Source organism: Pelmatolapia mariae, linkage group LG8 (genome assembly GCF_036321145.2).
Source record: "Pelmatolapia mariae isolate MD_Pm_ZW linkage group LG8, Pm_UMD_F_2, whole genome shotgun sequence".
NCBI classification, from domain to species: domain Eukaryota; kingdom Metazoa; phylum Chordata; class Actinopteri; order Cichliformes; family Cichlidae; genus Pelmatolapia; species Pelmatolapia mariae.
Genome location: NC_086234.1, coordinates 18,060,165 through 18,071,491, shown reverse-complemented (window position 1 = coordinate 18,071,491; position 11,327 = coordinate 18,060,165). Strand labels below are relative to the sequence as shown.

Below are 11,327 nucleotides of genomic sequence, written 5' to 3'. Positions count from 1 at the left end.
GAAAAATCTGCAAAGTTGGCCTTTATGGTCATAAATAACCATTTGGGTTTATGCAAATGTGTAAAAATGTTTTCAAGTATTCAGACAAGAGTTAGTTGTCACTGGGTTTTTATTGATCCTGGATTATAAGTTAAACAAGCTGCAAAACTAACAGTTGCCCTTTTTTCCTTATCCTTTTTCCCCCCAAACTTGTACAGTTTCTCTTTACAGACTTAATTTATGTGAAAGAACAGATCCTGCATATTGTTACATTAAAGAGACTGTTCAAGGCTGTACTTATGGGGAGTCCAAAACACTAATTACCAGCTTAAACAAGACGTAGCTTAAAGAAGCACTGCGAAGTGATGACAGGAATAAATAGAGAAAGTAGGTCAAATACACACCAAGGAGTAATAATGTCATAAGAAACATGAGAATCAAATTAGACGATGACAAGGGTGGGGAAAGAACAAAAGGGGCGAAGTTCAAATCCAGAAAGTCACATGGATCTAACTTTCAATCTAAACCAGGAAGTGAACTGAAAAAGGACCAGGCCCAAGCTGAAACCGAGAGACACAAGGCAAGGGGAACTGGGACAAAGAAAACACTTAGCATATTAGCTTAACTACATGTTTGGTGTGTTTGGATGCCAGGGAATCAATTGCAGTGTACACTGCGGGGGGTATATTAGGAAAACAAATAATCTGGTGAAAACAAAAGCAAAGCTGTAATAAAATGAAAGCCAGAAAAATGTGCCAGGTGCAATGGAATAACAAAACTGTATATAAATAATCCAAAGAGAGACGTGTCCCGTTTTAATACAGCGGTTTGCAGCAATGAAAGAATGGGGAAACATAAAAATAGAAGTTGTAAAGTATACAGAGAAGGGAAAAGGAAAATTTTAAAAATAAAGACGGGAAGTGTAGAACAGACGTATAGAAAAAACCTCAAGCCATGAAGTATTTGTATAAAAAAAATTATAATAACTTCTGCTTTCTCTCTCTCTCTCTCTCTCTCTCTCTCTCTCTTCCATTGTGCTCAGGTTAAAGCCTTTGCAGGAATCATTCCGACCACAGGGGCGGCGCTGCACTTCAGTGGATCTCTGCCATTCAACGACGAAGAAGAAGAACCGGACGCTTGTGGCGTAAACAATAAACAATTTTGTGCTGGGAAGATAGTGACATTGGGGTCACGTTGGTGTCACAATAAAAGGTAGGTAACAAAATGGTAGGGTGACACTGACCTGGAATAAATTTATAAAACTTTATTCATAGTCTGGCGCATCTTGCGGTTTATTAACAAGCACTAAGTTGCTGCAAACGTAGCTGAAGTTAGCTAAACTGCACCCTAATAGCATCAGCAGGTATTTCTTGTTTAAGTGGGTACAAAAAGTGGTGTTTAACCGAGCAACAGTCTTAATAACGTGTACTAACGTAACAATCACCTGAACCCAATCGTTTGATGACACACGGCGGCTGTGGGGCAGGCGTTTCTCTGAGCTCTTAAATATCAGTTGCATTGTGTTGCTGGCTGATAAATACGTGCTTAGCTAAAACGAGCGCATTTCAGACGGAACGTCTTTGCTAGTTTGAACGCGAGGAAGAAGCGGTAGGAGATACTTAACTTTCTTTTGGACTTAATTCTACTACGAAGGAGAAATCACTCCTATTTGTCACTTGTTTCTATTGTTCTTTCCGTCTTTTAAGCACAACACTAGTCGCATTCGTTGCTTTCTTTTTCTGTGTTGTAGACATGCAGTCTGCGGTGAAACAAAACTTTCATGCAGAAACTGAAGGAGATGTCAACAAACTCATCAACCTGAAGTTAAATGCATCCTACACCTACCTTGCCCTGGTATGATTCTTGTAATTGTAACACTAATACCTAGCAGTATAGTACCTGTATGACTCACAATATTGTAATCTGTACTATATTTTACTAGATATCATTATTGTTTTTCTTTTTTGTTTTGTTTCTCTTTTTTAGGGTATGTATTTCGACAGGGATGATGTTGCTTTGCCAAACTTCTCCAGTTTTTTCCTGGAGCGTTCAGCCAAAGAGAGGGAACAGGCTGAGAAGCTGCTGGAATATCAGAACATGAGAGGCGGACGAATTTTGCTTCAAAACATCTCTGTACGTCCGGAATGTTATGGATGTCAATTTAAAGATGTTATTGTTGAGATGGGTGTATTTGTTGGTACACACTACTTTTTTTTTTTTTTTCCCAACAAAGTGTCAACATTTTGTTCTAGAAACCAACTAAAGAAGACTGGAAGGGCGGTCTGGATGCAATGACCTTTTCCCTGGAATACCAGAAAACCCTAAATACACGTATCCTTGATGTGCACCGCAGAGCTGGCAGCCATACGGATCCCCATGTATGTCTGTGTTGTGTTTGGTGTTTTTTTTTGTTTTTGTTTTTTTTAAATTTAAATATCTAAATATAATTCTTGTGCTATTTACACAAGAAGTATATTTGGTCTAGAAGATTTACGAGTGTCATAGTATGAATTATTTTACCACTTACTCGTCTAACTTCTCTTGTAGCTGTGTGACTTCCTCGAGCAGCACTTCCTCGTCGACAGCCATGACACCATCAAGAAGCTGGGCGACTACATTGGCAGTCTGACCCGCATCACTGCGTCTGAGACGACCGGTGCTATGGGAGAATACCTCTTTGACAAGCACACTCTGTAAAAGGTCCTGGGAGAACAGTGAAAAAGGTCCACATTTCAAAATATACAGAGATACAAAAGGCAATAATCCACACTGTCCTTTCCCATTAAAACTTTACAAAATTGTTACAGTCAACCACAGGTATTATCCAATGCACTAGACCAAGTTAAATCGAAATGCCTCAGTTTTTCTTTAAAAACAAAATGGAAAAAAAAAAGAAAAATTCAAATGTGTTGGGGAAATTGTTCTCATAAACGTGGTGCTAAACACTACCACTTTTCTAAGCTGTTACAATGAGTAACTTGTTCATGTGGATTCCGTTTTTGTTTTTTTTTTGTTTTTTTTTGTTTTTTTTAACCATGTGTCACACATTCCATTGTCATGTTTCAACCCACAGAATATTTTTATAAATGTGAACAATTTTTGAAGAAAAAAAAAAACAAATGGACATTTCAAACATTCAATAAAGTCTCATTGTGCTGACAAATCTCTTGTTGGTGTCTTTAAAAGTTAGGTTCACGTGTGTAACTGTTATTTTCAGTTGCTCTGACAGGTAGTTATCTGACTCGTCACAATGTCTGAGCACATTATCTAGGTCACGTCTGCATGAGATAACAGTGGCCACATGCCTACTCCCAGTTGGGTGGTGCTAACGCTGGGCTGCTGGAGAGTTTGTGGTTAACGATTTCCAAGCTGCTTCTTGGGTAATTATCTGTCAGCAAAGATAAGTCATGTGACTTACGCCAGAGTGGATCCCACACAGGCATGGGTCTTAGGCTACGTCCACACCTACACGGGTATTTTTGAAAACTGAGCTTTTTCTATGCTTTTGAGCCTTTAGTCCACACATAAACTGCATTTTCGATCACTGAATAAACTCTGTTTTTGCGTTTAGGTGTAGACGAGGAAAACAGATTTAGTCACGCAATGCCGAAGGTGTGCACCTTGACGTCATGCTGTGCGCCACATTATTGTTTACATGAGATGAATTTCTACAGTGGCAGATATGGACAAAATGCTGTTGCTGTTGATCTTACTATCTGCAGTTTTTACACGGTTACATATGCATACTCAGTTACTGTCACTCCATTTAGAAAGACAGAGGCGTTAGAGTGAACTTCTCCATTCAACACAGACGCTCTCACAACGCAAATCCCAACGTCGTCTTCGGGTTTGAATATTTTTTTAATTAAATTTATGTATGCTGTATGCATTTTGTTCATTCCTAAGCTGTGAGTCTACACAACAGCCAAAATACTGTCTTTGGTTATTAACATTTGAAATGATGAAGGCACTTGAAAAGTAACACAAAATTAGTTGCCTTTCCAGAAAAACAAAAACTTTTCAGAAGTACTTAAGGTTTGCATGAAACCCTGTTTACTCTTTTCCTCCCAGGCTTCTAGACTTCTGATTGGCCATTTCTACACAGTTAGGATTTGGCATGTTCTTCACAGTGTCTGACTGCGTCTTTTGGTGTTTACATGTGGACTGAGGTATTTTTTCAAAAACGCACGTGTGGATAGAATTTCTTTTAAACTAAAATGGAAAATTTTTGTTTTCAAAAATACCTGTGTACATGTGGCCGTAGCCTTACTCACTTGTTCAAGTGTCATTTTGGTTCTAGTGGTTTGAGGTAGAACACTTCAGCTTAAGGAAATGACAGACAGATTAAGAAACCACAAGGGTTTGCACAGATTTTCCCAGGTTTTCACCAAGTGTGAAAACATTCGTAACTTGTGTTTGTGTGGTTTAATGTATTGCAGCATAAAATGCAGAGTTCTTTTAAGTGCCCGCCCTAACTTTATGTAAGGCAATTATGTCATGCTCATCTGTCCCCCCCCCTTCCCCCTTCCAACAAAACAAAGGCACATATAAATATGCCTGGAGATTACTGTTTACAGTTTGATAAATATGCGTATGTGTTTTGTACAGTAAAATGGCAGGCTACAAGGGTGGGAAACTACATATCCAAACATACATGCACAATATCCACTCGCAGTACAAGTTGTTGTTGGACGATCGACTGCGAGGGCAGCTATGCTGAGGAGATTAGTGAAGGGCTGGATGTACGACAATCTCTTGAGTCTAATGGATAAACACTGCCATCAGTGTAATAAACAGTTTTCCCCTGGCACAAGGAAAAGCTTTGAATACTTCAACATGTTAAATTTACCAACCCTGCAACTACAACACAATAAAAGGTGAATGGTGGTCTATATTTTTCTTTAGTCAGACGTAAAGCAACAGATGTGTTGTCTGCCTTCTAATATCAGTAGGAGGGGGGGAAGTGGGGGGATTAAATGACAACATTTCTCTAGTGATTTGCCAGTGCTTTAGCTTTGGTGGAAAGGGTTGCAGGGAGCCTGCCAGTTCTAGTCAACAGCATACCCAAGGATTGATAGGTGTGCAGGGTCTTCAACAAGCCAGAGGAAAAGCCACAAGAAAGACACCGAACTAGAAGTTGCCTCCTTTTGGTGTTGACAAAATTAAAGGGAGATATCGACAGGTAAGATAAATATTCAGTAAAATTTCAAACACTGTTGTTATGATTAAGTGGAAAAATCCTTTAAAAAAAGTCTAAACTGAGGAGAAAAACTGTGTTTCTGGGTGTGTATATTCTTCCAGTTGGCTTTGAACAAACAAATTTAAAGGACCACTAATATTGCCAATGGTTCATTTGACATACTTTAGTTTCCTATTAGATGTCACATCATGTTTTAAATTTTAATAAATGTCCTTCTGTGATCATTTAATTCCATTAAGTTATATTCAATTTCAATGTTCAATTATTAAACACAGTAAATGGGTGCAGTAAAAATTACTTTTACTGCCATTTTTGTTTGCTTTTAAAATGGCAATACAGCTCATAATAACTACTTATTAAAAAAAAATTTTTTTTTTTCAAAAGTTGCCTGTGTTGCACTAAACCTCTTTTAAATATTGTTCTAAACAGTCAATATGACAGAAACAGTGGCTTTATACAAGGCAAACCAAAGGATGATACCAACCCCTATTTTTTAAAGCTTTGAGAATCTGTGGTTTTGGATTAATATTGTAGAGGCATAGTTTAATCCAGTCCACAGCAGAGTCAGTGATGAGAGAGAAATGGGGATGGGCTGAACGTGGGAGTGAAAGCGTGGGCCACGAGATGGAGGAGAGCATGAGAGTAACAGAGGGATTAGGGTCAGCCATGTTGAGCATCTGGCTTAGAGTTGTCCTATGCTCTTCAACCTTCCTGCAACACATTAACACAGGGATTACACAGCATGCATGTAAAGTTGTGTTATCATTCAATGTGGCAGCCAACTTAAAAACAGCGTGAATAACTGTAGTAATTCTAATGTTTTGGCAGCTGACATGAGGCTGGTCGGTGCTGGGGTTCGAGTCCGGAGGGCCGCTGAGCCGTCTGAACCAGAATCGGAGGAAACAACAGAGCCTGCTCATCATGAGCACTCTCATTCAGAACACCATGAGCACTCACATACAGAACATCACCCTGGGCACGACTACAACCACATGAAGGAAAAGTTCATGAATGAGCTGAGTCATCTGTCAAGTAAGCTACTGTCACAATCTGCAAAATGATTTAGAAATCCATAAATCAGTGATGAAGTAAACTAAATGTGTCTATTGGGCAGGAAACTATCCCTGTGCAGAATTTACATTATGTCAAATTTATACTCATCAAAGGGATTTATAATTTATTTATTGAAAGGAGCCATCTGAGGAGGTTCGGGCATCTGATAAGGATGCCTCCTGGGCACCTCCTGGGTGAGGTGCTCCGGGCATGTCCCACCATGAGGAGGCCCCGGGGCAGACCCAGGACATGCTGGAGAGATTATATCTCTCGGCTGGCCTGGGAATGCTTTGGTTTTACCCCAGACAAGCTGGAGGAGGTGGCCAGGGAGTGGGAGGTCTGGGCTTCTCTGATTGGCTTCTGCCCCTGCGACTCGGTCCCAGATAAGCAGAAGAAGATGGATATTTATCAATGTATTTACCAGTTATGTTTAGGAGTTATGTTTATAGTCTTCCACAAAAGTTAAAGCTAGATGTAAGGAGAAATTTCCTACACTAAATTTCTCTTTTTAACATAAGTGATGTGGCATAAAGAATGATTTCAAAGAACGTCAACAGTTTAAGTGTTTATGCCTACAATGACAGAACACGAAAACGTGCTTCTGAGTCATTTTGCCGAGAAATGAAGAACTACTGCTTATGATGCTAAGAGTAAAGCATTTAATGAGCTTCTGCGGTTGGTGGAGCAACTAGTGGTGGCTGTGGGTTTACAGACTGTTATTATCTCAATGCTGACATGTGTGTTTTTGACATAACACAACATTAGCAAAACATAGATAACGAAGTGCTTAATATATAATTTTGAGAAAGTTTTAGTAATTGTCGTAAAAAGAAGAAATTATGATTTAATTTGACATTATGCATTACACCTTTGGTTCTGTCTCCGAGCTCATGAACAGCTGTTAACGTCTGAAGGGGAACTGTTATGTTTTGCTTTTACTTTCTGAAATATATTTACTGTTACAGTGGCAGATACTCATAAACAACCATGAGCAAAGTCTGAAAAAAAAAGAGGTAATCACATTCAAATAACTGTGAGTTATTTGACCTATTTCAGATTAAACATAAACTAAGCCTCTGCGCAAAGGCCCAGTATTAGAATATTTTGAACTTTAAATGAGGCTTCTACACTACTCTAAGAATGCATTCCAGTGCAAAAATCTTATGCCATCTCTAATTTACTCATATGTTGCTTGGATTCTCATAAACTATATGAGGCAATAATCAGGATTTGTACAATTCTAAAGAGCTTGAAAGGTAATATTTAATATGAACACCTTAATTCTGCAACACAGTCTGAACTCTCTTAAGCAGCTTTCTTGTAATTTCCTAAGTAGTCTTCAGAAATAGTTCTCTAGGCTTCTTGAAGGACATTTAAAGCTGTTCTTTGGAAGTTTGCTTCCTTTCGTTCTGTTCTCTGTCAAGATGATCCCACACTGCTTCAATAAAGTTGAGGTCTGGGCTCTGGGGAGGCCAGTCCATGACTGAGAGGGCTCCATGTGTGTGTGTGTGTGTGTGTGTTTTAAATCCAGGTACACTTTTACTGCTAGTATGTTTGGGATTATTTTTATGCTGAAAAACAAAGTCTTTCCAGATGGTACTGCATGGGTGATCAAAATCACTTTAAAACATGTTGAGGAGGTAATTTAGCTATTTAAATCAGCTGTGCTCTATCAAGGACACATCTAAAACCTGCAAAAATACTATTTTATGCCCATCAAACTGTGCTATCTTTGGCATTTTTTCATATATTCAACTAAAGAATTCCTTCTTCGCTAACTTCTGTGTGTGGACAAAACACTGGTTCATCTATTGTGTTAGTTTTAGTTTTTTTCTTCTTGAATGCAAAAAGGCATTTGTTTGAAAATGCCCAAATACAAGGACTGGACTGAAAATGAGTGAAAAAGCACCCAATGTCCAAAGTCCTTCAGAAAGTCTGGAGAACTAATGCTCAAGACCTGGCAGCTCAAAATCAAAATATCACATATGAGGGGTGGCTCCACACTTTTGCACACTACTGTAAAAAACATTTAGGTGGATAATAGGTCCCCTTGAACAATATTGTTATAACTGATTAACCTGATACAACTGAACACTGGGAAAAAGTGACTTTCCATAGTTTTTTTTGTAATTTTAAGATATAAAAAAGTTCAATCCTCTGCTTAAGGTACGAGATCACCAAGCTTTTAAAAAACCTTCCATAGAGAGAATTGAAAAGTGAGGATATCAATCTGAAGTTCTGATTCATATTTGTTTGATGAGGTTTTGGTTGTTGTTTCAGCATTGTGTTAGTTTTGTATATGTATACAGCAAAGGCGGATCAGAGATTTCCAGCACTTTCATGATAACCATACTTCTATAATATCCACTGATGAGCCAACCCATATCTCTATTTTGGCAGTTCCCATGTGGGCAGTGGGAGCCATTGTTGTGGTGGTTCTGGTCTTGGTGGCATGCTTCATCTTCTGCATTTTTAAGAAATGCTTTGGGAAAAAGAAAAAGCCAAAGAAAGCGAGGGAGGGGAAGGCAGGTCGCCGCAGAAAGGCAAAGGAAGGTGAAGGAGAGACTGGAGAGAAGGTACCCCATCACTGTATTTTATTATCTTATCTTACCAGCTCAAGAACTACAAGAAAATCAGGTGTGTGTGTGTGTGTGTGTGTGTGTGTGCGTGCGTGCGTGCGTGTGTGCGTGCGTGTGTGTGTGTGTGTGTGTTTTAATCTTATAGGAGGGGGAGGTGAAGAAAGAAGGGGAGGAAGAGGAGAAAGAACAGGAAAAGTTGGGTAAACTGGAGTTTTCCTTGGACTACAACTTCACAGATGCTCAGGTAAGTCCTCCATGGAAACATCAAAATTCCTACCCTTTTTCTTTTTGACCACTTAAACCACTTCAGACCTGTTCTGTCCAGCTATATTAAAGTTCTGTATTTTTAAGTATTTCTATTTCATTTACAGTTTAGTTTAGATTTTTATTCCAGCTAACTAAAACATTTTTCTCAACTAGTTTTAGTCTTTACTTATAGATAACTCTAATAACATTGATTCTGACACTTGTTCTCTTTCCTCTAAAGCTCATCGTGGGTATCCTTCAGGCTCAGGACCTTGCCGCTATGGACATGGGGGGGACTTCAGACCCCTATGTCAAAGTTTTTTTGCTGCCAGATAAAAAGAAGAAGTACGAGACCAAGGTTCAGCGCAAAAACCTGTGCCCTGTTTTCAACGAAACTTTCATCTTCAAGGTACTACTTGTCTTTGTCGACTTGATGCTGTCAGGGTTTTGTCTTTGTCACAGCTCGAGTTGGTGCTTCGGGCTGTTGCTTTTCACGCTTTGCTGGGCACAAGTCTCCACTTCCTCTTCAGACTTTTCTTCCCCTTAATCGACCTCAACCTGGCCCTTCCCCCCAAAATACCAATGCAGTATGTTTTGAAATGTCTTTTAACATTTTCCCCCTCTTTTTAGATTCCATACGCAGAGCTGGGTGGAAAGACTTTGGTGTTGCAGGTTTTTGACTTTGATCGATTCTCCAAGCATGACATGATCGGTGAAATAAAGATTCCCATGAACAGTGTTGATTTGGGTCAGCCAATGCAACAATGGAGGGACTTGGAGAGTGGTGAGAAGGAGGAGGTATGATGTACTGAATCTTTGTTTAAACATGTTTCAGGTCTTCAACCGTTCAATGCTAAACATCTGGATAATAACCCTTTTTCAATATTCTCTTCACAAAATTTTATCCTAGCAGGAAAAACTGGGTGATATCTGCATCTCATTGCGCTATGTACCCACTGCCGGGAAACTGACAGTGAACATCATGGAGGCAAAGAACCTTAAGAAAATGGATGTTGGAGGTTTATCAGGTAATCAGGCCTCATGATTTTATCAGTCAAATAAATTAATAAACAAATGCCCAAGTATCATAAGGAATTGAAATAGACATGCATGATGCAACTCACCTTCACTTCCTCTTTCAAAAGACCCATATGTGAAGATTGTTCTGCAACAAAATGGGAAACGGATTAAAAAGAAGAAGACAACAGTAAAGAAAAACACACTCAATCCTTATTTTAATGAGAGTTTCAGCTTTGAAGTCCCCTTTGAGCAAATACAGGTACCCTTTATTACCAGTAATCAGTTTTGAAACACCAAGCACTGTGTGGACAAGCTTGTCTGGGTCATTCGTATTTCTTTTGCCTTTCAGAAAGTGCAGGTTGTTATCACAGTATTCGACTATGATAAACTTGGAAGCAACGACCCCATTGGAAAGACCTTTATGGGTTATGGAGCTACAGGAGTCGGACTGCGCCACTGGTCAGACATGCTTGCCAATCCCAGACGTCCAGTAGCCCAGTGGCACACTCTTCTGCCTGAAGAAGAAGTAGATGCTGCACTCAAAGCAAAACCTCGTTAGAGTCACACCTGAGTAGTGACTGCTGCCAGTATGCTACTTGTTGTTAAACCCGAAGTTTTCTTAATTTCTATTTTCTCCTTTCCATTTTGTTTCCTTTGAGACACTTTATTGCGTGTGTGTGTGTCTGTAGGTGTGTATATATGCACCTGTCAAACAATGTTTGATATTTGGCTGTTATTAAAACCTTGTCTCCCCATATTTGCCTCATACCATAAACCAAAGTGATTGCATTTATAAGCCTAGAAACCACATATCTGTAAATGTGCATCTCTTGTGTAGGCCCATGCAAGGTTATGTTAAAAATTGATGAAAGAGAGTTTATTCACATAATTACTCAATGATGTGAACTTTGTTGATTTTTAATGTATTTTGGGCCTTTTTGCTCACTTTCTAGTGTTGTGGTGCAATACCGTCGTGAAAAATACAAATAAACCTACAATGGAATGTTTCACATTAATGCTCAGTTTCTTTTAATAAATTGAATAAACTTTAACAATGAAGGCACTCATAGAAGTACTGTGTAATTCATTCTTTTCACCAGTAGATGGTGTCTACGTAGCCAAAAGTGTTGCCTAGCAATAAAACCCAAACTTACTTTCAGCTTCACACTTTTTACAGCTGTCGTCACAGTGTCTGTCAGGTGAGGTTTAACAAACAGTTTTTTGATATTATCTAAGGTTTTTTTTAAATT

General features: G+C 39.0%; 2 protein-coding genes across 4 annotated transcripts; both read left to right on the top strand.

The window, feature by feature from the left end:
• Positions 1 to 1,063: 1,063 nt before the first annotated feature.
• zgc:56095 (Ferritin, lower subunit-like) lies at positions 1,064 to 3,135 on the top strand. Of its 2 annotated transcripts, none has more exons than XM_063481341.1 (5): positions 1,064 to 1,191; positions 1,730 to 1,833; positions 1,966 to 2,112; positions 2,232 to 2,357; positions 2,527 to 3,135. In XM_063481341.1, exons 2-5 carry the CDS (start codon positions 1,732 to 1,734, stop codon positions 2,674 to 2,676), a joined length of 525 nt encoding a protein of 174 aa, XP_063337411.1. In that variant the 5' UTR covers positions 1,064 to 1,191; positions 1,730 to 1,731; the 3' UTR covers positions 2,677 to 3,135. The 2 variants fall into 2 exon arrangements, with proteins under 2 accessions (XP_063337411.1, XP_063337412.1); XM_063481342.1 differs by lacking the exon at positions 1,064 to 1,191 and adding an exon at positions 1,492 to 1,587.
• A 1,836-nt stretch (positions 3,136 to 4,971) lies between these two features.
• On the top strand, positions 4,972 to 11,134 carry syt5b (synaptotagmin Vb). Of its 2 annotated transcripts, none has more exons than XM_063481336.1 (9): positions 4,972 to 5,161; positions 6,008 to 6,211; positions 8,633 to 8,808; positions 8,957 to 9,055; positions 9,299 to 9,466; positions 9,688 to 9,855; positions 9,968 to 10,085; positions 10,203 to 10,336; positions 10,427 to 11,134. In XM_063481336.1, the coding sequence occupies exons 2-9, from the start codon at positions 6,013 to 6,015 to the stop codon at positions 10,634 to 10,636; spliced, it is 1,272 nt and encodes a 423-aa protein (XP_063337406.1). In that variant the 5' UTR covers positions 4,972 to 5,161; positions 6,008 to 6,012; the 3' UTR covers positions 10,637 to 11,134. The 2 variants fall into 2 exon arrangements, with proteins under 2 accessions (XP_063337406.1, XP_063337407.1); XM_063481337.1 differs by having other exon boundaries at positions 4,973 to 5,161; positions 9,971 to 10,085.
• Positions 11,135 to 11,327: the final 193 nt, after the last annotated feature.

Excerpts from the sequence above, each read along its gene's own strand:
- syt5b (XM_063481336.1), top strand. The coding sequence starts at position 6,013 with ATGAGGCTGGTCGGTGCTGGGGTTCGAGTCCGGAGGGCCGCTGAGCCG. Across the intron at positions 8,809-8,956 it reads AAGGAGAGACTGGAGAGAAG|GAGGGGGAGGTGAAGAAAGA; the intron begins GTACCCCATCAC and ends TTAATCTTATAG. Across the intron at positions 10,086-10,202 it reads GGATGTTGGAGGTTTATCAG|ACCCATATGTGAAGATTGTT; the intron begins GTAATCAGGCCT and ends CTCTTTCAAAAG.
- zgc:56095 (XM_063481341.1), top strand. The coding sequence starts at position 1,732 with ATGCAGTCTGCGGTGAAACAAAACTTTCATGCAGAAACTGAAGGAGAT. Across the intron at positions 1,834-1,965 it reads CCTACACCTACCTTGCCCTG|GGTATGTATTTCGACAGGGA; the intron begins GTATGATTCTTG and ends TCTCTTTTTTAG. Across the intron at positions 2,113-2,231 it reads TTTTGCTTCAAAACATCTCT|AAACCAACTAAAGAAGACTG; the intron begins GTACGTCCGGAA and ends ATTTTGTTCTAG.